Raw genomic sequence first — 23,905 nt, forward strand, 5'->3', positions numbered from 1 at the left:
TCTAGAACGGTCCTGGGAAGAGTGTAACAGCCTACTCTAAAATACTATCAGATCAGGATTATGGTTTTGAAATGCTGGCGATTTGTCACCTGAGAGTCATTTGGTGCTATAACGCAAACCTTTTCAAACCTTTTTTGCACGACTTAAAACTGCACATACATAATCAATCGATATTGTCATCTCCGAAGTTCGGTTGAAAATATACAAAATAAAACTTAGAAATAAAGTATAGAATTTAAATCTGACTATGAAACTTCTAGAATATATAGTTATATACACAGTCTGTAGCTATGGATGTTGCTTATACAGATAAACATTCAGACTATTCAAGCCTTTCCTATCTTTTGTTTTTCTCGCACAGAGACTCACGTTCACTCACGCGAGGCTGGTTATCTAGTCACGATTCTCACCTTTCCAAACATACCGTCAGTCTTACAATAAGCACCTAGCATCAAAAAATAAAGACCAGGAAAATAAAAAGATGAAGCAAATGTGCAAAAATACAAAACGGTGAACTCTAATAAGATACAAATAAGCAAAGGAAATAATAATAAAAAAAAGAACAGAATTAAAGCATGCAATTCAAAATGTAGTGTTTTGATAGATGGTTGAATCGAATCCTCCGCATGGAGGTACGGAATGATACAGGGATTCGGGAGTCTTCCTTGAGGAAGAGGAATATAAAAATATTAAAGTTTCCTCCTCATGAGGAGTGGAATGAAAAGGGAGGTGAAGGAGTCTTACTCTTGAAAGAGTCAAATAGAAAGAGACAAACTGTCCTCCAGACAAATATCTTTTGGATGTCCTCCAAAAAACTGAGGACAAGATGGGTCAAAGTCAGAGTTCATGGACTGCCACAGCTGCTGGTGCGGATGGATGTGGAGGTGTATATACATGTGATGTGTGTGTGGGGATGTTGGCACTCTCTACTGCTGCATCTTGCGGATGATGTCGGCAGAGACGGGCGGGGGGAAGTTGATGGTGTGGTGTCGAAGCCCTTGAGAGCTTTTGTAGCTTTTACCACACCGGCACTTGAAGGGCTTATGAACGCGGATCTGAGTGCGGTGGCCGTTCTTGGCGTGGTATTTAATACCATTCACTAATATATATATATATATATATATATATATATTTGAACCATTTCTGGTTAAAAATGAAAGGCCACTTAAAGCGGGAAGCATCACAATTCAAATCATGAGACAAAGCAACAAAAGTCAATCTCCACAGTTTAGGAAATGCAGGCAACCTCTTTAAGTTATTCTTGAGACGGGCGGGTGGAAGTTGATGGTGTGGTGTCGAAGCCCTTGAGAGCTTTTGTAGCTTTTACCACACCGGCACTTGAAGGGCTTATGAACGCGGATCTGAGTGCGGTGGCCGTTCTTGGCGTGGTATTTAATACCATTCACATTCTGCAGAGAAGAGCAGAAACGAGAGGATCATTGTTCAGGTTAGACAATAATTGACTACACAGGAAATAAACAAAAACTATTCACTGCTGTATTTAGATTCATTTTATAGACTGAAATTATTATTATTTTTTTTGTTTATTTATAATAAAAATGGCATCAACTTAGTCTGAGTTGAGCCCACCCAGGATATTTAATTTATTAATATTAGATAACTCTCTCTCTCTCTCTCTCTCTATATATATATATATTAGTGCTGTCGTCGTTTTGATGCATGTTCTGAGTGTTTAGCTTGTAATACATAAGCTAAAAAAATTTAAAATCTATATTCACAAAATCTTTTATTATCTATAGTAGACATTAATGTCTGTAATAACAGTTCAGATGGCAAACATCATGAAGCAACCTTCTAATCAGGAAGTAAAAATAGTACATATTAAAAGTACTTTCAGCCAATGAAATCATTTTGTGATCCTAGATGAGCTCAGTTCGGCACAGAGGGTGCAGCTTACACTGTGCAAATAAACATCATTTTACAATTCACTTCACTTATTACAAGTTTTAAATTCCATATTACATTATAACATATTTATCAATAATCTGAAGGCAAACAAAACGATCTGTAAAAATGCGCTTTAATAATTCCAGACATATAAAACATCCAGTGTTGTGTGAAATAATGAGGAAAACCATCAGCTGCTTGACATCAGTGGAGACCAGGCACCCACTGAACCCAAATAAACCCAAATCAGAGCCACATCTAACAGTACATCTGAACATGCAGAGACACCCTCATGGCTGTCATCATCCATTTCCTCTCCCTTATTGAATGCGGCTCTCACAGGCTGCACATCATTTATCTCAGCAGCCCGAACCAGATGACAGTGGAAAATCTCATAAAAACGCACAGTCCTTCAGTGGACTGCATGTATGCCTTTCAAATGTATGTCAAGCTTCCAGTCCTGTCCCATTACAGCTCTTAGTGTTAATAAACTCTTTGACTGCTAAACAGTGAGAGCCCAGCATTCACTGTTTGATCATATTTGTGCCACTGGTGATTGCTATTGTTTATGGATACACAGGTGTGCTGTAAACCTGCTTTTTAGTGAATGAAATCCTAAGTAAACAGCTTTAAATAATGGTGCTAATAGATTTGGGGTCTGTAAGAAAACGGTTTTCAGCATTGATAGTAATTAGAAATTTCTCCTCAGCGTCAAATCAGCATATTAGAATGATTTCTGAAGGATCGTGTGACACTGAAGAATGGAGTAATGGCTACAGAAAATTCAGCTTTGCCATAAAAAATATACAACAGTTATTTTAAATTTCATAATATTTCGCAATACTGCTGTTTTGCTGTATTTGCGATTAAATAAATTCAGCCTAAGTGAGCATAAGAGACTTCTTTCAAAAGTATTTAAAAAACCTTATTGACCCCAAACTTCTTAACAATATACATTTTAAATAATATAAAGTATATTTAAAATAAAATATATGAAAGGGGTCATATGATGCGATTTCAAGTTTTCCTTTCTCTTTGGAGTGTTACAAGCTGTTCGTGAATAGATAAGATCCGTAAGGTTGCAAAGAGTAACGTCTCAAACCCAAAGAGATATTCTTTATAAAAGTTAAGACTCATCCACGCCTTCCTAAAACGCCTCATTTAAACACGCCTCCACATGTCTACATCACTGTGTTGGAAGATTTGCATAACAACGCCCAAATGTTTATGCAAGGAAAGAAGGCGTAACTTTTATTCTCGCTGTAGTATTGTTGCTGCCGCCGCCATGTCGTGGAGACGCTGTGTGTTTCCAATTATGGTAAGGGGTGTTACATTTCCGTCACACGCTTGAGGTATTTGGCCAATCACAACGCACTGGATAGCTGGCCAATCAGAGCACACCTCACTTTTCAGAACAATGAGCTTTGTAAAAATCGACGCGTTTCAGAAAGGCGGGGCAGAGAGGAGCAACAATAATGTACGGTATAGCGTTTTTAATTTTTGTGTTGCATGTTTTCCATGCTGTCAGGATTTCTCTAGTCTTCAAAAATTATTCACAAACCTACAGTGAACAGACAAATGAAAGTAGATATCTAAGCCATTTTATACCTTGTATCTCTTTTTGCAGCCAGGCACGGGACATGCGAACGGTTTCTCATCACCGCCGTTCATGCACATGGAACTGAGGATGGATTCAGAGCTAATGGCACTTTCGGTGGTCCACGACTCGTCACTGTCAGACTCTTCGTATTCTGCTTCCTCCTCATCATACTCGCTGCCTGAGAGTACAGAACAAATAATAATTTAGTAATTGATCATGTTATGACGCATCAAACCTTTCAGATAATTAACCACTACACCGTTAGAACAACAAAACAGCATTTCCCATCAGCCACCGCAGCAGACACACAATAGCTTTAAGGAAAACTGGTACAGTTATCTTTCTCACAGTACTGAGCCCAGCCAGCAAAGCGTTTGCGTTTTATGAGAAAGAATCTGGAAGGCATAAGAAGGTCTAAGGGTTAATGCACAGTACTAGTATGATACAAGCAATTTGGAGACTATTTAGTTTCTGTTCCAAACCCACACAAATAAAATGCTTAAAACATTTAATTGTGGGAGAGAGAGCACATGTTGCTCTAGAGAGGGCCATGGGAAACTGCAGCGATGAAAAAAAACAAACAGTGTGACTCACAATGTGATTACTGGATTATCTATTACAACAGAACATCAAACAAGCACTGCAGGTTTAATGGAGTTATTACCAAAATTCATCTTTCTAGGAAACATAATAAGCATACAGTGAGTTCCTAAAGAAGTACCTGTGGGGGTGCTGCTCCTGAATGAAGACGAGGGCGTGATGGGCGGAGTCACGGGTGGGGTCAGGTTGCCGCTGTTGTGGCGAGGGGGCGTGGCCACGCTGTTGCGTGAAAGGCTGCCCATCAGTGAAAGTGACAGCTTTGGCTGAACTTTCTTCTTCAGAGACTCGTGCTCCCGCCGTGCTGCATCTGTCATAAACCTAGAGAGGGAACTGAACTTTATTAGATGAAGTTCTTAAACTGATTTACAACAAATTATAGCAAACTCAAAACAAAGACTTATTGCTTATTGGGAAGCCCAAACGTGTAAAGTAACAGTCATAAACTAAAATACTCTAATCCAGCCACACAAACATCAGTACATTTGCCATCACACTTTCTGAGCAATTAATTTCTGTGACTTTTCTAGCTGTTTGTTATTATTGGATACAACAACAAAAAATGTAGAAAGACTGTGAACACAAAGACTTTCCAGTCGATTAAATTTACTCACTACAAAAAGCTACTTGATGTTTCTGGGACAAAACAAAATGCCAGCCCTTTATCTGTCCACTCTAACTGAAAGAAAAATACCTTGATAAGATACAGTCTCAGTGAGCACAATGTAGCAATGAAAATGAGCTGGTAAAGGAATACATGGCTGTTAAAGGAAAAAGCCTGTGGCAACTAAATGAAGTGCATTTGCACATGTATTACACACACAGCAGGTTCTACAAAACCCATGGAAAATACTTTTAGGAAAATAAGTTTCTTAGGATTCTGATGGTTTCACGGTTTATCACGGTTTTTCCCTGACTGTGCCTGTGAATCAGAATGCATGAAACCCTGTATTTTAATCACGATCCAATCAAACATGTTACATGTAGCATGAGCAGTTTTTGATGTTAATTAGATTGTATAATTTCAAAATCTGCAGCCAAAACAGAATGGTCTGACCTTAGCTTTGTGAAATTATCCTACATGAAACATGCCAGCTCCAAACAAAAACAGCAGACGGGCTGAATGACAATGCAGATTCACTATCTGACAGCAGGTGTCGCTTATGTAACAGCAGCGATACAGCGTTTTCATTGCTTACTGCTGTAAACAAAGCAGTGCTGTGCTTTTAAATACCACATTACTATGCATTATATGGAGGTAAGATGAAAAGAAAGTTCCCCTCAGAGATACATTTCTATAAAACCCCACCCCCAATTCAGAATAGAATTTTGTTCCAATGTTTTGCGCATGGTGTAGTGAGTTTGCTCTGCCTGTTACAACATGTTCTCCTCTTTGCATTCCTCTTCAGCATCTCTGGCCTCTTTTAATGGCCGCTTACAGTTAGTTTATTTACCCAGTTAAAGAATTAGTTGTGTGTAATTAATATTTCTCCAACCATAAGTCAGAAGTGTATGCAATTAACATTGCATCCACTCTCAATTCACGACACTGTCTACATTGCTTAGCCACTTCTACCTCCTACCAGTTTGCAAAAAATGCATACAGCGTGCATAATTCAAACCGGTTTACCATTTGAACCGGTATATCGTCCAGCACTACTTTAACCTACACATAAGCCTATATATCAAACTTTGACAGAATGCAAAAAAGCTAAATTCTTCAACCTACTTGAAGAACTCAGGTTAATCATCATATTTCTACACTAATATATTATATTAATACATTCATTTACCTTTTTTTTTTTTTATTCTCAATAAATAAATCGGCCAAGAACTTGAGTATTAGGAGTGGAAAGGTGGGCAATGATTTTTTTTGTTGGTGTTGATCAATGTACACCTCTGTTTAAAAACTTGCAGTCAGTAGGGTATTTAAGACATTTATAGTGTTATTAAGATTTCCATCTCAAATTAATGCAGCTTTTTAAATGTTCTATTTCACAAAGAATCCTAAAAAAGGTTTAATGGTTTCCACAAAAATTAAACAGCATCAACATTGATGATAAGACCATATTGGCGTATTATGTAATATAATATTTCACAACATTACCATGTACAACAGCAGAATGTTTTTGATGTATTTTTGATCAAATAAATGCAGCCTTGTTGGGCATCAGAGGCTTCTTTCAACAACATCAAAAAAATCCTACAGATCCCAAACTTTTGAATGGTAGTGTACATGTATCAAATAGGAGGTTAAAGCTGGTTCAACTTTATTAAACATGTCTCAAGACACCTGCGTTTTGTTCCTTTCTATCAGTTGCACTCCATCTATCTGTTTCTGAATGCAAGAATTATGTGAGTACATCCCCCAATTCTCTCCAAACAAAAGTGATGTGCATGTACAATTGATGTCCCAAATTGAACCATTGTAACCATAAAGTAAAAATTTGCTTTTAGTTCTCAAATACCGTGCCAAACTGCTACTACTTCCTGCAATACAAATGAACCATCTGTCATAAGTCTATCTGTTATGATTCAGCAGCTTCAGTGAGGTCTAATCCACCTTACAACAATGCATTCACTCCAGCTTATTTTGTTGCATTATAAAACTGTCAGTAAATGTATGTAATAAAGCATAAATGTTCACACAGACATTATTAAAGCTGGTGTGGAATTAACAGATTACCAGCAGAAGCCACATAAGAGATGGACAAAAGTGTCTCCTCTTTGTTAAGCAACAATTTCCACCACCAATCTGCCTATTAAAGCTGTTTAACACTGGAACTGCTTTCTGTCTCTAAGTTTGGAGTATTCCTACACAAACCACATTCAACAGAGTGAAATTGAGTGTATATGATGACTTGGGTGCTGGTTTGAAGTTCATTACAGCTTCATAAACTGACCAGATCCCTAAGAGGATGCAGAGGAGGACTTGACCACACGGCTGTTTTCCAAAAACTACAGAATCCCATTAAGGAAAATGCTGGACTGCTCTCAGATTCATTTTTGTCATTTGGTTACTTTTGTACAGTTTCAAGATTGAAAAACCAAACAGTCACTGGTCCCCATTGACTTCCATAGTATTGGGGGGAAAAAATATTATGGATGTCAACGGGGACCAGAAACGCACATTGGTTACACACATTCTTCAAAATAGCATAAGAAAGAAACTCACAGGTATGAAACAACTTGAGGGTGAATAAATGATGACAGAATTTTTCATTTCTGGTGAACTATCCCTTTAATGTTTACCATGCCATATTATTATGTTTTTATCTTTATGTTTGCATTTTGTTTTTAATACATTGTGGTGGTGAGCCAAACGCAATTTACATCGTGGACAATAAAGCAAACAAAACTAAACAAACTGAAATTAAATTTGACATCTGCCAAAAAGGACACCTGCTTCGCCGCTTAACAGTAAACAGGAGTGTAAAATTCCTATTATCAATTTTTTTTATTTTTAAGTAAATGCTGTGGAAAACACACATTTTTATTTAAAATAAATAAACAATACATAATACAGTCACACACATATTGATGACCTAGATCTCTCTCTCTCTATACAATCAATAAAAACATTTGTACATAATACCACAAAATTTAAAATCATAATTTATCACATCATAAAATCTGAATATCTCAGGACTCATGTACCTGTTAATGTAGCTGAGGGCGACATATGTGGGCTGCTGCAGTTCCTGTTTCTCCAACACACGAGGATCTGTATCTAAACAAAACAGAGATGAATAATTCACTGGACTGACAAAGACACCACAAAAGAACAACCAAGAGCACTTTGAGGCTTTAAGGGTTTCTGTAGTATAACAATAAACTCTAAACAACATTCACAAAAAGAATATGTAGCTAAAACTCTTCGGGTGACAGCAGTGTTGTTTACCTGTTTAAATCTGCGTCACCCCAGAGAGTCATTTTGTGGCATCAGAGTCAGTGAGTTTGTAGAAGCTTATGTCATTGCCAGAGTGAAGCAATTAATCACTTTATTGTTAAAGTCATTGACTTTCAAACTCAATACTAGATTCTGCCACACAACAAGTCCACAATCACTTGCAGATGGCAATTAACTCCATTAATCAAGTTTTTTTCATTAAACTCTACTTAGTGGCAGAATAAATCAGCACTTCTGCATGGGAGAGAGATCAGACTGGGCTATGGAGAGCGTATCCAATAGCTGTTTGGTAAAACTTAAGACAGCCATTTGGTTAGTGTCACACCACACCACACTGAACGAGCTCTCTGCCATTCCTCCCAGATGTGCTCATTTTCTAGGCAGGGCCACCCAGATCACCCTCCAACTGGATCCAAATGCCCGCACGTCAGGGCAAAGATGGTTTTATGTCTGATTTTCAGTTGTGCATATTAACGAGTCGACTTCAAAAATAAAGATATCTGTTTTGGGGCTGTTCTGTCAAAACTGCTTCTGCTTCTATGTGGTCAATGCTGTCACGAAGCTGCACCACTGTGGACTACGCTGCCACCTAGTGGCGAATGTGTGTGTGTATATATATATATATATATATATATATATACACTTTTTTTCTAAATGGCAGACATAAACATTATAGGTTGAGTTAGTTTGTTCACTTACTGTTATTATAGAATCTATTCGAACACAAACTGGCTAAAATGTTTCTAAACTGCATCTCATTGCCTGAAAGCACAAAAATCCGCTTAACGTCCCAGCAACTGTAACGTCCCTTCTGTGGTCGGCAGTGCCCACATACCAGCAGCTCTGCCAGGGTAATGGTTTTCAGATGCCTGTCTCTCCGGGCGTTCTCCAACACCATTAACACAAGCACTGCCAAAACACAGTTTCATCTAATGAGCCTCCCCTGTGCACCCCCCTGTGATGCATCTCAATGCCTCTTTTTATGCCTCTGCTGTGAGTAAACACATTTCTTTCTGCCCCGTTTAACCCGAAACATATTTGTCTCGGCTCTTCGAAACCACGCGGCACCCCGCGTGTCAGAACTGTGATTCCGGCCAGCGTGGCATCATCACACACTCACTCCGGCTCGGCCACCTCGTAATTACACAGGCATGCAGAAGCTGCCACCTGGTTGTTACACCGTGGCGACGCCCAACAGGCAATTCCTAACTATTTTACATTTTACCAAATTGGTGGGTAAAGACCTGATCACAGGTTAGGGCTAGAAGGGATACAGCTACAGCCACCAGAGCTTACTGGGCATGCGTAGGGCCTACATCAATATTGTGTAATTTTTTGTCACACTGAACAACAATTACTGTATTTGCATTATTGTAAGGGGTAGGTTTAGGGTTGGGGTAGGTGTAGATGTTAATAAAACAGATTGTGATGGGTAGCAAAATTAAATTGTTATTTTATGGAGAGATTTTGCCTCACTTCCAGCCGTAGCTGTATCCCTTCTAGTCACAACTATGTTCACACCAACACGAATGAATTTCACATGCGATTTGTCTGTTCAGACCAATGCGGAAAAAACGGTAGATGGGGCTGAATGAACATGCAGTTTCAGTCTCTGACAGTAGGTGGCGCTTAACAGAAATACAGCTTTATGGAAAGCGGTATAATGTTATTTGTGCATCAAGATACCCTATTTTTTTTTTTAATTACTATCCTTACATTTGTCTCAGTATTTCCCCCGCTTGTCAAAAAGGAGAAACTGAGTCAAACAGCATTCAGATTTTTATTTATTTTTTTATTTGCTATGATGTTTATCAAACAACACCAAATACAAGAGCACAGGGTTCGGAATATTCTTCTGCTATTTGTTGCTTAGAAAAATAGTCTGTTTGTGAACCACCAATTCGTAGTTTTATATAACAGCAGTGGCACTGTTACAAAAAAAAATAAAAAATACGGAAAATACGGACTTGACAACATGATGTCATATTATGTAATATGACGTCACGCTCTCCGGCTTCCTTTTAAAACATGCAATTCTACAAATAAGACATCCATAACGTAAAAATATGTAATCTACTTCACTTTAATACAATGTTGAAATCCCATAGATTTAAAGTCTGCGTTTTTTTTTAGTTCAGCTAAAAGGCTAATCAGTCTTTCGTTGATCACACATCTTGATGCATGATACAAATCTGCAGTTCACCAAATATTGGAATGTAGCGAAATGCAGTTCACAAGCATGCAGTTCCTGTTCACGCCCACTGACGTACAGGTTTAGGGGTTGACCGTTATGCTTAACTTTTTTTTTTTTTAACCGTACAAATCATATTGTATGAATTTATACAAAAACGGCAGATCTTAAAAGTATGTTTTCTCATGAGACTGAATTGGGTGACGACATTGGGAAAACGTAACTTTATTTGGCAATTTCGTATTAATTTGTTCAGTGTGAAACATTCAAAAACATACGATTTTTAGAAAAAAGTAAGCAGAAAGGTATGAAAATGTACGAATTAGATTGCACTGATTTTTCACAGACAATGGTGTTATATGGACCTAGTCTCAGCCTCAGAGGTCACGCCCACGGACCGTTGGCTTGAACGTCTGATGCATAAGGAACACAAAAGTGGAAACTCTTCAGGAGTTTCGAAATCGTCATCGGATTGGTTGAATTAGACAGGATTTCCGGGAGACGTGTGTGTCACGTTCTTTAACGTTCCGCCAGGAAACAAAGATGCCGTGGCGCCAAACCCCCTCACGAAAGGAGAAAGCCGTCGTGTTTACAACTGTGACGACGAGCGCTTATCAGGATCAAATAAACGCTGGATTCTCAAAAGTATGTGAAATATTTCAAGTTCGCGGCATAGAATCTTTAAAATACATCCGAGAGTTTTACGCACCTGTCTGTTATTGTGGCGACATTTCCACGCCCCGAAACGTGACGCTGAACGAAACGAACTGTGATTGGTTGTTTGACATGTCGGTTAAAAGGCCTCATGGGCAGGCCTTGGCCAATGAAAGCTGCCATGAATTCCAGACCTTCAGCCGTCAGTCAGAAGGTCTGGCTATGCGAGACTAATAAGGACCACTATGGGGTTGGTTTCAGTTGCCATTTGAACGCTGGGCTTCCTGAAGGGCAGGTAGGATGTAGGCGTGTCTTTCCGCGTCGGTTTAGTGTTTAAAGCTTTCAGCTCGGCCTGCACCTCAGCTTAAGTGTTTCATTAGCATTGATTTAACTACTGCAAGAAAGACCCCACACCTTTCTGCCAAACACACACACACACAAAAGATGCATTAGGCACCACACTGTTCCTGTGCCAAGAAAAATGAGTTTTGTATGTGTGCATATGACCTGTGCAGGGGAAAAGCCCCAGAAGAAGAGAAACAAGAAGAGCTGCATATAGTCACACACACATGGATCAATCCGCACACACACTCCGTAAATCACACATAGAATTGCCCGGGCTCCTTAGGGCCTGAAGTCACTAACGGGCCCCAGAGCTGCTGCCTACCAGGACCCCATTACAGGGAGAGGTGGTCCACAAGTACACAAACAGGTGGTCTACCATGGTGGTCTCTCTCTCTCTCACACACACACACATAGGCACATTATTTCACTACTGCTCAAGACCTAGGAAGACTTTCAGTTTTTAGAGATCAAAGGAAGGGTAAACAGGTAGAGTAAGAGAATATCCTAATAATATACAGATATAGGTGATTGATTAGATCAATTAGGCTATAGGCTAACAGCATTATCTTTGTTTAAATTTCAAAATCAGCCGACATCTTTGTTCACGTTTTTAATATTTAATATTTAAAAAGAGATAGTTCACTCAAAAATGAAAAGTCTGCCAATCGTTTAATAATCTTCATATAATTTCAAACATGTATGACTTACTTTCTTCTGTGGAACATAAAAGATGATATTCTGAAGAATGTTGGTAATCAAAACATTTTGGTTACCATCGACAAAAAAAAAATTTTGTTTAAAAATTTATGTTTCACTGAAGAAAGAAAGTCAAACAAGTTTGAAAATATGCTGTATTATATATATCTGCATATCAATATTATATTACAGTCATTTTGGTTACCTTGCTCTCTAGATATTGGTACTGGCCATTAAAAACTATTAAAACTATTACTTTTACAACTATTAAAAAAATTCTATAGATTACCAGCAAAATATGCATTTTGAACATGACAAGCAGTGTGATTTATTGATACAGAGATATTAAAATTCTGCTTGATAACAATGCAGCGATAATTATTTGCATGTAATGGCTGATAACTGAAATCGACTATTACAATTTTATACTATTTTGTTTAAATAATAACAAAAATAAACCATTTCAAAAGCTACAAGTGAATTAACAACTTAACTTTCAGTAGTAATATGGATTTTTAGTTTGGGTTTTGCATAAGATTAACAGTTTTATTGTGTGAATGACTGTTAGATGACACCAAAGGTAATCTAAATGCAAAAATAATAAGCATGCAAAATTAAATTTCCAATACTGACACATACATTTAAAAATCCCAGTATCAGTGGATAACTTAAAAGGTACCACCAATATATCATGCATCCTAGTGTGATTTAGTGTATCAAACTCAAATCACATTTCAGATCCACACTCCTGCACTTTTTGCAGAAACTGCTATTGATTGTGTGGTTGTGTGAATGTGTGTTTGTGTCGTCTTGCACTGGCTGCATTTTTCTCCACACATGCACTGTTTTTTCCCCACCCATAATCCTCTTTTTACTCTACCAGACACATTAGGGAAAAAAAACTCCACCTACTTTTTTTTCCTCAAAGCATTATGGGAAACCATGTTGCCGATATTGTGATATATTTACACCAGGCAGAGTGATTGCATCCTATGTGGCTAAAAGAGGATCATTATTACCTTCAAAAAACTGTGGAGAGTTAAGTCACGCTGGATTACATCAGCAAAAACACTCCAGGATCCAAACCGCACTAGTAGCTGCTGCTATGTAACCTCTTGTCAATCAGAAGATACAACATTTAGCTGCTCCTTTGAGCATGGGTGGTCTTGTACAAGTGAACATCACAACACACACATCCAAAACACAGACACACACGTTCTAAATCAGCGGCAGCCCCCTGCCACGGTTAATCCAGGTAATATCAGCTCTTCCTGTCATTAGCTGGCCTGCACTGGGTTTGGATGGAGGGCTGGGAGGGAACAGGGGGTGTTGGTTTGAGGTAATTAGGTCCACCAGGTGCAGCTCTAGGGTCACCAGTCACTGCTCAAATTTATTATTTCCGTTGAGATTTTTTTCCCCCAGGCCATTCCAGGAGCCCTCAGTGTGGTGAAGCTCAGAGGTTCATTGTTCAGAGGCCTGCAGATCACCCCTTTAGAGCTGACATCTTGAAAGCAGAGGACCTCTGCAGGGTTATTACAGTTAACTAAAACCATTAAAAATAAATGTTAACTGAAATAAAATAAGAAAAACTTTTATTTTCATGTTTAACAAAGTACTAAAGTAACTAAAAATAAAACTAAATATGAATAAAAACAAGTAGAAATAATTCTGAAACTAAAACTTGAATTACAATTGAAATAAAATCAGAAATATAAAATAAAAACTGGACCTCTATCCAAAATGGTGGAGATAAATCTTTAAAAAAATCTTTTTAAAAACATAATAAATTAACAAATCAGCACATGGTGTAAACTGTATTTTTTTTATGATAGTCTCCAAACACCAGGAGGATTTAAGTTAGCTAAACAATAATTCTGTGCGCTGTTACCCATTCAACTCCCTAAATCATCTCAACGTCATATTAACACTTTTAATGTGAAACCCTCCTGTGCCAAGAAAAATGAGTTTTGTATGTGTGCATATGACCTGTGCAGGGGAAAAGCCCCAGAAGAAGAGAAACAAGAAGAGCTGCATATAGTCACACACACATGGATCAATCCGCACACACACTCCGTAAATCACACATAGAATTGCCCGGGCTCCTTAGGGCCTGAAGTCACTAACGGGCCCCAGAGCTGCTGCCTACCAGGACCCCATTACAGGGAGAGGTGGTCCACAAGTACACAAACAGGTGGTCTACCATGGTGGTCTCTCTCTCTCTCACACACACACACATAGGCACATTATTTCACTACTGCTCAAGACCTAGGAAGACTTTCAGTTTTTAGAGATCAAAGGAAGGGTAAACAGGTAGAGTAAGAGAATATCCTAATAATATACAGATATAGGTGATTGATTAGATCAATTAGGCTAACAATTATCTGCATTATCTTTGTTTAAATTTCAAAATCAGCCGACATCTTTGTTCACGTTTTTAATATTTAAGTGAGTTAAAGAGATAGTTCACTCAAAAATGAAAAGTCTGCCAATCGTTTAATAATCTTCATATAATTTCAAACATGTATGACTTACTTTCTTCTGTGGAACATAAAAGATGATATTCTGAAGAATGTTGGTAATCAAAACATTTTGGTTACCATCGACAAAAAAAAAATTTTGTTTAAAAATTTATGTTTCACTGAAGAAAGAAAGTCAAACAAGTTTGAAAATATGCTGTATTATATATATCTGCATATCAATATTATATTACAGTCATTTTGGTTACCTTGCTCTCTAGATATTGGTACTGGCCATTAAAAACTATTAAAACTATTACTTTTACAACTATTAAAAAAATTCTATAGATTACCAGCAAAATATGCATTTTGAACATGACAAGCAGTGTGATTTATTGATACAGAGATATTAAAATTCTGCTTGATAACAATGCAGCGATAATTATTTGCATGTAATGGCTGATAACTGAAATCGACTATTACAATTTTATACTATTTTGTTTAAATAATAACAAAAATAAACCATTTCAAAAGCTACAAGTGAATTAACAACTTAACTTTCAGTAGTAATATGGATTTTTAGTTTGGGTTTTGCATAAGATTAACAGTTTTATTGTGTGAATGACTGTTAGATGACACCAAAGGTAATCTAAATGCAAAAATAATAAGCATGCAAAATTAAATTTCCAATACTGACACATACATTTAAAAATCCCAGTATCAGTGGATAACTTAAAAGGTACCACCAATATATCATGCATCCTAGTGTGATTTAGTGTATCAAACTCAAATCACATTTCAGATCCACACTCCTGCACTTTTTGCAGAAACTGCTATTGATTGTGTGGTTGTGTGAATGTGTGTTTGTGTCGTCTTGCACTGGCTGCATTTTTCTCCACACATGCACTGTTTTTTCCCCACCCATAATCCTCTTTTTACTCTACCAGACACATTAGGGAAAAAAAACTCCACCTACTTTTTTTTCCTCAAAGCATTATGGGAAACCATGTTGCCGATATTGTGATATATTTACACCAGGCAGAGTGATTGCATCCTATGTGGCTAAAAGAGGATCATTATTACCTTCAAAAAACTGTGGAGAGTTAAGTCACGCTGGATTACATCAGCAAAAACACTCCAGGATCCAAACCGCACTAGTAGCTGCTGCTATGTAACCTCTTGTCAATCAGAAGATACAACATTTAGCTGCTCCTTTGAGCATGGGTGGTCTTGTACAAGTGAACATCACAACACACACATCCAAAACACAGACACACACGTTCTAAATCAGCGGCAGCCCCCTGCCACGGTTAATCCAGGTAATATCAGCTCTTCCTGTCATTAGCTGGCCTGCACTGGGTTTGGATGGAGGGCTGGGAGGGAACAGGGGGTGTTGGTTTGAGGTAATTAGGTCCACCAGGTGCAGCTCTAGGGTCACCAGTCACTGCTCAAATTTATTATTTCCGTTGAGATTTTTTTCCCCCAGGCCATTCCAGGAGCCCTCAGTGTGGTGAAGCTCAGAGGTTCATTGTTCAGAGGCCTGCAGATCACCCCTTTAGAGCTGACATCTTGAAAGCAGAGGACCTCTGCAGGGTTATTACAGTTAACTAAAACCATTAAAAATAAATGTTAACTGAAATAAAATAAGAAAAACTTTTATTTTCATGTTTAACAAAGTACTAAAGTAACTAAAAATAAAACTAAATATGAATAAAAACAAGTAGAAATAATTCTGAAACTAAAACTTGAATTACAATTGAAATAAAATCAGAAATATAAAATAAAAACTGGACCTCTATCCAAAATGGTGGAGATAAATCTTTAAAAAAATCTTTTTAAAAACATAATAAATTAACAAATCAGCACATGGTGTAAACTGTATTTTTTTTATGATAGTCTCCAAACACCAGGAGGATTTAAGCTAGCTAAACACTAGTCGCAACTAGAATAATTCTGTGCGCTGTAACCCATTCAACTCCCTAAATCATCTCAACGTAATATTAACACTTTTAATGTGAAACACTCGGAGGCCGCGGCCTGCCAGTTTTAAATTCACGATTTTAAGAGCTGGAAGTCGAAAGAGAATCGCATAAATTGTCACATCCAGCGAGAGCCTCGGAGGGATCTTTTCGTTGCTTACAGAACCCACACGCACAAGTACGAACAGTAAAAGGTTCAGACACACCCTCTTTCCTTGTATTTACACTGTTGCCATCGTAATACATATAACAATCAAACCCTAGAGAGCAAACTCGAATTTGCTTGAAGACAGAGGAAAATTCGAAGGTAATAAAATATTACAACCTTAAAACTTCACAAGCTCATTTGCTGTAAGCAATGAGGCCTATCGGCAACATTTCTCCACCCGACCTCGCAAATCTCCACTCTGTTTTTCTGGTAGCATGCCATCGCCCCCTACTGGTCACGAGCACCTGTCAATGAACCCACCTCACCCGTTAGAATGTGAGCTTTGTTTAGCCGGGCGTTAATTAAAGCAGAGAATGTTTTTAGCAGCAGGTCCCCAGATGAAGAGGAAGAGAGGCCAAAATCCAACATCCCACTTTGTAATTAGTCTTGCTCCAGGCCTATGTGGGGCCATGCCAGATTTCACACCTCGCCAGGAGCAGGGCTGTGGGTGAGGGAGGGGTTCCATGGGACACTAATTGCCTCATTACTGCGCAATAAGTCACTTTAGCCACACTCTCCTTCAGCTAACACCCCGGACACATGCGAGACAAGCGATCAGGGAGCAGAAGAGGCATTAAAACAAGCTCAGCTCAGGTCAGCTGCCTGGAATTGATCAACCTCCATCTCATCCGATCAGAGAATGGGCCACCACGGAGTGTTGACACATTTAGTTTAGATGTAAACATGATGGTCCTGAGGGCAATTTAACCTGCTACATAAATCCTATTGTGAAAATAAGCTAAATAAAGGCAGGCAGCCTAAGGCTATCAGTTTTCAGAACGACAGGTTTAAGAGTGCTGAGTGGAACGGCAATGTTTTTCTAGGTCATTTTATTTTGTTAGAGCGAGGCTCTTGTGTGTTGCCATTGTGGCAACTAGGCCTCCATTTTGTATAGTAAAACAAGCCTGCGCTCAAACATTCAGCCACAGCAATAGCACAGCAAACACACACACAAAACATGCAAATCAGTCATAGTGGAATTTAAAGGGCTACACAGTAATTTTTTGCTAATTAAAAAAGCTTTACACTCAAAGGAATTATCACTTTTGGGAAATATCATAAAAATGTTGTCCACTCACGTATCAGTTTTCTATAAAATCTGTTTTTTTCCCCCTCTACAGCGCCCCTCACTGGAGCTGCCATGTTGACATCACAAGACCAGCTGTGTCATAAATTGACAGAGTTACTATACTACTAATAATATGAATTGGCAGTTAGCGGTTAATAAAGAAACTTGATTCATCCAGGCCAACAGGTGTCAGTATAAATTCCAATTCCTATTTGGATGAATAACTGCCAGATAAGCTTAAGCCAAAATTTACTGGCTGCATCTGAAAGCTTATACAGCTAACTTGTTGCCTCGCTGACTTATTAGACAATAGCTGCTTTTACACAGTAATACCAGTAAATTGCCGCAGCGCGGAGTAAATGTGTCATAATGTTATGATTGGCCCAGAGTAGACGTCTTATGTCAGCGCGTTCTGAACTCGTACGTGCTCATGACGGTAATCTCGTTTTGCGTTCACACAGAGCACATTACTGGTAATGTTACAACTTCTCACACTGGTAAATTGCCAGAATGAATTTACAGGTATTTTTGAAAAGGTCCAGGTCACAAATGATCTCTTAATGGTAATCCACCGGTAATTTACCAGTAAAGACTTTGTGTGAAAGGGGCTAATATCTTTGCGGGAAGATCACAGATTCTACCCAAACTAAAAACTTTCGGCATCCATCTAAAAAGCTCTATGACCAGAGACATTAAAATGCAGATAAATCAACTTTCATTGCAAGGCTTATCGCCTACCATTGTCGATTTCCGCTCATTCCTGTTGAGTGTCCTCAATCTGGCAACTCGTGTGAGCGTCAAGTTTGAGGAGAAGGGGGCAGGAGAAACAACTCTCTCATATATTTCGAATGTGGACTGCAGTACTCATTTTAATCGCTAGCTGTCATATTACATAATGCACCTTTAATATTAACAGGAATGTTGGGGCACTTACCAGCTGGTGGCACCTTAGGCAACCACCTAGGCTGTCTATGCTTAGAAACAGCTCTGATCTCCAGGTAAAACATCCAATCACTTTGCAATTTCACTTTAGAATAATACCACAAAACTGCTCATAGGGTGCATGGACCTGAACACTGGTTGGGCCTAGTGGATGCATTCAAAATAATACATAGCAGTGTAAAGGTAAATATAATTTGTGCAACTGCATTTTGTCTCAAGAACTAGGTCAACTGCAGATGATTTAAAAGATTATGCAGGGTTTAGTATGCAAAATTTTCCCTCACTATATCTTCAGTACGATCTTTATGACTATATGTAAAATGTCTAATTTGAACACAAGCCATTAGGTTCTGCATCTGACACTTCAAACTACAGGAAGGCCTAAATCAGATCAAAACAAAAATGACATTATATTAAAAATGCTTAAATTTAATCTATACTATTTTAATGTAATTTTAATTCCATACGCAAACAAGCACACCACACTTTCAAAAAGTGATGCATACATGGCAAATTTCAGTCTGAGGCAGAGTATCTGAGCAGCAGAGTGTGTTTGGAGTGCACATGGATGGCAGAAAACACCTCAGGCTAAATCGCTTGACTGGACTGATGATTTCCACCAGCTCTCCAGACAGATCTCCCTCTCAAAGGCCAGCTGAGCTAACGGAATGTCAGTCAGCAGGGGAGAGAAGGGAAGGGGAGGGGAGGGGGGCGCTTTGTCTCTAGAAATCAGGTTTCTTCTTACAAATTCACTCCATGCAGGCTCTTGCCAGAGTCTATTGGACAGGTAGTCCAACGGTGTTAAATTACATCAGCAGAGTCCAGATCCAGCCCCCATTGACTGAGATATCCATCAGCACTAGAGACTGAATCAGCGAGAGCATTTTGATTATGACAGATAGGTATGTAATATACCTTTTCAGCTGTGCTCAAAGTAAACCTGCATTCCATCTCATGCTATGCTTACATTTTTGGACTTCTCAGTGTCCAAAGTGTTTACTTTCGCTCCATTTCTGTGTCCAACAGCCAGGAAAAACCAGAAAGCACTGTTGATTTTGTGCGAAACCGTAACAACACATTTCATTGATCACATTTACAAGCACACATCCATACATTTATTTCTGCATTAATATAGCCTTAACACTAATAGTGATTCAGTGGGACAATACAGGCTATAAAGGGCCTTGACCCTATGCATCTGTTCTACTGGATATAAGTTCTGCAGGCTGGGACTCAAAGGGATTCCTGACCCCAGTGCGATCCCTGCTCCAGAATGACAACAAATCAGACCCTGATAGGCACCAGTGCAACCTTATGACCTACATCTGCACTTGTAAATAATACAAAGTAAGGTAAAATGTTCCTTAATTTAACCACCCGTGCTTCCGGTTAAATCAAAAATATCCTGGACAAAATGCAAGCCAGTGTAGGAGACAAGAACTCAGCGGTAATACAGTTGTTTTTTTGGATATGGATTTATGATATAACACAGGACATTATAGAAGCTAATTTATGACTCGAGTAAAAAAAAAAAACAATTAAAAATAATTGTTGCTTTATATATTAATGTGCTTAAATTGTGTAATTGTGACCTCTTTATTTGATTTCTACACAAAGTACCATTCAGGTATATAATACTTTTATTGAGAAAGGATGCATTAAATTGACTAAAAGTGACTTTTATAAAGTTACAAAAAATTATATTTCAAATAAATGCTGTTATTTTGAACTTTCAACTAAAAGAACCCTGGGAAAATTTATTTTATAACTGCAACTTTATTTCTCACAGTTATGACTATTTACAGTTATTTATATCTCACTTTACTGCAACTTTATTTCTTATAAATTTGACTATTACTTATGACTTTATATCTTATAATTATGAACTTTTATCTCGCAATGCAAATATTTCATGTAACCGTGACTTTGTTTTTCTAATTGCAACTTTATGTCTCATAATTTCAACTGTGTATCTTACAGTGGTGCGGTGTTACATCAATCTCTATTTCTCATTATTATTAGTAGTAGTATTGTATCTTACAATGTGACTTATTTTAAACTTTAAAACAATTCCTGTTTTATTTGATTTTATTCTAAGAAAACTTTGAAATCTTTGTGACAAGACATTTGAGATCTGATGGCTCTGAAATTCAAGCGACCAAAGTGTCATATTTCATACAGGACATTGTAATAGTGGATTAATGCATACAAACCATAGGCATACTCATGATTCAACAGGTGAACACCTACTTGCATAGTCATCTGATCCCAGTGCGTTTGTGCATTTAGTCGTTTAGCCTATTAATGCATTTCTGCCATGACGATTGCACATTATTATGACGCATAATGATAATGGCCATCCACACGTATCCGTTACCTTTAGCCATACTAAGGAAGCTCTTATGCTGCATTAGCTAACAAGCATTTAATCACTTCTGTATGGAATTTAATCCGCTTTATACATGCATTTCGTGTTTATGAGCTGCTCTGAGCTGGTGAGATGGACACATCTCTGCGAAGCTCCGCGTCTGCGGGCCTTGCGCAGAAAATAACATTCCCACTGCAGCCCTACCGCTTGTGTTTACGCGTTCAGACCATGTACTAGTTTGAAGCGGCTTAACTACGCCCGAACGTGTTCATAGCTTGTGCTATCGACACCTAAAAGCGTCCCGAAATCGAGCAAAACGCACTGAAGTCCCATCGCTTCACCACACCTAGCAACAGCGCCGCTGCGACGCAGGAAGTGAGGGTGACTGTGGAGCGCACGAGCCGGCCATTGCTGCTGCGCGCTGCAGCGGCACAGATTGTGCTTCCGCGAGCGCACTTACCGATGTGCTTATCCTCGATGTGCACGATGAGCTCGGCCAGCGACTCGAAGTGCAGTCCGCAGCCCCCGAACTGGCAAATGTTGGAGAAGAAGGAGGCAGCGGCGATGCCTGTCATGGTCTTTGCTACATTGAGGAGCAGCAGCACGGCGCGAGCGGAAAGGAGATCGCGCGCACGCACGCACGCACAGACAGACAGATAGACAGACAGCGGCGGCAGCAGCTGGAGCACCGCAGCACGAGAGAGAAAGAGAGGAGGGCCCAACACGTCATACCTGTTGATGTGAAATACTACACACTAGTCCTGCTTCATAAGCCATTGTGCGTGTCTTCATGGGTGATTCTTCACTTGAAATACTAAAACATAAAATATTACTAAATGGATAATCATGGCTTTGATACACTACTATAGCCTACATCTTTCAAGTGGTATAATAGCTTATATGTGAGTGACCCTGGACCACAAAACCAGTCAGCATTTATAGCAATAGCCAACAATATATTGTATGGGTCAAAATGATTGATTTTTCTTTTATGCCAAAAATCATTAGGCTATTAAGTAAAGATCATGTTTCATGAAGATATTTGTAAATTTCCTACCGTAATTATATCAAAACTTCATTTGTTATTAGTAATATGCATTGCTAAGAACTTAATTTAGACGAGTTTAAAGGTGATTTTCTCAATATTTTGATTTTTTTTTTGCACCCTCAGATTCCAGATTTTCAAATAGTTGTATCTCGGCCAAATATTGTCCTATCCTAACAAATCAGAAATACATCAATGGAAAGCATATCTATTCAGCTTTTATTCATGTATAAATCTTAATTAAAAAAAACTGACCCTTATGACTGGTTTTGTGGTCCAGGGTCACATATGATATATTGATTTGTAACATTTTTATACATTTATCATAAAGGTATCAAAAACTCTGTATGTAGAAAGAGCCATAATCTGAGAAATTCTGATTTTAACAATAATAATTTCAACACTCTTAAAAATGAGCAATTAAAGAAAAACAGTAAAAAAGCTTATATAACATATAATTAATTTTTTAAATAAATTAATAAGCTTATATATGAATGATATAGCCTACTTTATCCTTAAAACTAGAATAATTGTTCTTTTTTATTATAGTAATTAAAAAAGGTTAAACTTTTTATTATAGTAAGTTTAGTTTATTAGAGTAATTTTCTATCTCTGTAGGGGATAAAAAAGTTCCCCAACTGAACCGAAACTTTCAGAATCTCTATTATTCGTAATGTGGCCACATTTCTATTTTTATTTTTTTACACATTCATCTTTATATGACTTAGTTTTTACATGTGGTTTGACAGTGTGGATTTTTTGTTTGCAAAGCGTGAAACCGACTTTGTTTGTGTTTTGCAAATACAGACAAACAAACAATAAATAAATATTCTGTGGTTGGTCGAGGTATTTTAACATGGTCAGACTGAAAATGTCTGGCATGTGTTTCTCATTAACAAACGTAATAAAAAAAGTTAGTGTAAAATGTTAAATAACTGTAAATAACTGTTCACAGGAAGTAGATGCAGTGCAGTAGAAATCCACAGGGTGGCAGTGTGGAATTACAAACAAATACTCCTCTCTACAGCTAGGACATTTTAGATTCGTATAAACAACCTCTTAATAAACATTGTAATATCACAGTACCAAATCATGGTGGCCCCAGAGTACTTTTTGGGTAACACTTTAAGTGGGTTATACTTTATTTTAAGGTGTCTTTGTTACAGTGTAATTATACATTTAAGTACTGAGTAATATGAATTAACTTCATGTACTTACTATATGGTTAGGGATAGGATTAGGGTTTGGCTTAGGGTTACTTACATGTAATTATGCATAATTTATTGTTATTATAATAGTAAGAAGGCTACATGGAACAAGGACACCTTAAAATAGTGTTGCCCTTTTTTGTTAATAATAATTAAAATAAAATAAAATAATTAAAATTAAATTAAAATAGGCCTAAATAAACTTAAAAAAAGAAAATAAAAACGTATAAGACATGTTAAATGCTGCTTCTAAACTAGCTTCTTTTTTGTGATTATATTTTTATTCCTTATTTACTTGTTCTATTTTTTTATTTATTATTTATTTTTTTATTATCTGTGTTTTTTGTTCTGTCACTGTCATTCTGTTACACTGTGGAAGCTTCTGTCACGAAAACAAATTCCTCGTATGTGCAAACATACCAGGCAATAAAGCTAATTCTGATTCTGATTCTGATTAATGTTTAGAATAGAAGGTGGTCCACATATACAGATCTGTATTCAAATCATATAATTTTATAAATGACAACTTGAATGATTTTGAGCTTCAGTATTATCATAAAGCTCCTAAGGTTGCTCCTAAAGCCCCTAAAACCAACATCACTGTTGGTTTGTATGATCAAGCTTCTCATTCTGCTCAAATATTCCCCCATTTGGCATGTTTGCATGGTCTGCATACAGTATGTTCAATCTACTATACGTTTAGCCACAAATAAATGGACTTCTAGAGGC

At 37.8% G+C, this 23,905-nt stretch overlaps 1 protein-coding gene across 1 annotated transcript; it reads right to left on the minus strand.

Annotated features, from left to right (window-relative positions):
* Nucleotides 1-1,250: 1,250 nt before the first annotated feature.
* On the minus strand, nt 1,251-21,582 carry LOC107685586 (juxtaposed with another zinc finger protein 1-like). The gene is made up of 5 exons (XM_016482233.1): nt 21,384-21,582; nt 7,763-7,835; nt 4,230-4,426; nt 3,517-3,686; nt 1,251-1,409 (listed from the first exon to the last, which is right to left on the minus strand). The coding sequence occupies exons 1-5, from the start codon at nt 21,496-21,498 to the stop codon at nt 1,251-1,253; spliced, it is 714 nt and encodes a 237-aa protein (XP_016337719.1). The 5' UTR covers nt 21,499-21,582.
* Between the last annotated feature and the right edge of the window lie 2,323 nt (nt 21,583-23,905).

This window comes from Sinocyclocheilus anshuiensis, unplaced genomic scaffold (genome assembly GCF_001515605.1).
Source record: "Sinocyclocheilus anshuiensis isolate Anshui unplaced genomic scaffold, SAMN03320099.WGS_v1.1 scaffold185, whole genome shotgun sequence".
Classification (NCBI taxonomy): Eukaryota; Metazoa; Chordata; class Actinopteri; order Cypriniformes; family Cyprinidae; genus Sinocyclocheilus; species Sinocyclocheilus anshuiensis.

What these genes read in the sequence shown, in the direction of transcription:
- LOC107685586 (XM_016482233.1), bottom strand. Translation starts at nt 21,498, where the DNA reads ATGACAGGCATCGCCGCTGCCTCCTTCTTCTCCAACATTTGCCAGTTC. An exon ending in CAGGAGCAGCACCCCCACAG is followed by an intron (nt 3,687 to 4,229) that starts GTACTTCTTTAG and finishes CTGTACTCTCAG; the next exon opens with GCAGCGAGTATGATGAGGAG. An exon ending in GCTGCAAAAAGAGATACAAG is followed by an intron (nt 1,410 to 3,516) that starts GTATAAAATGGC and finishes TCTTCTCTGCAG; the next exon opens with AATGTGAATGGTATTAAATA.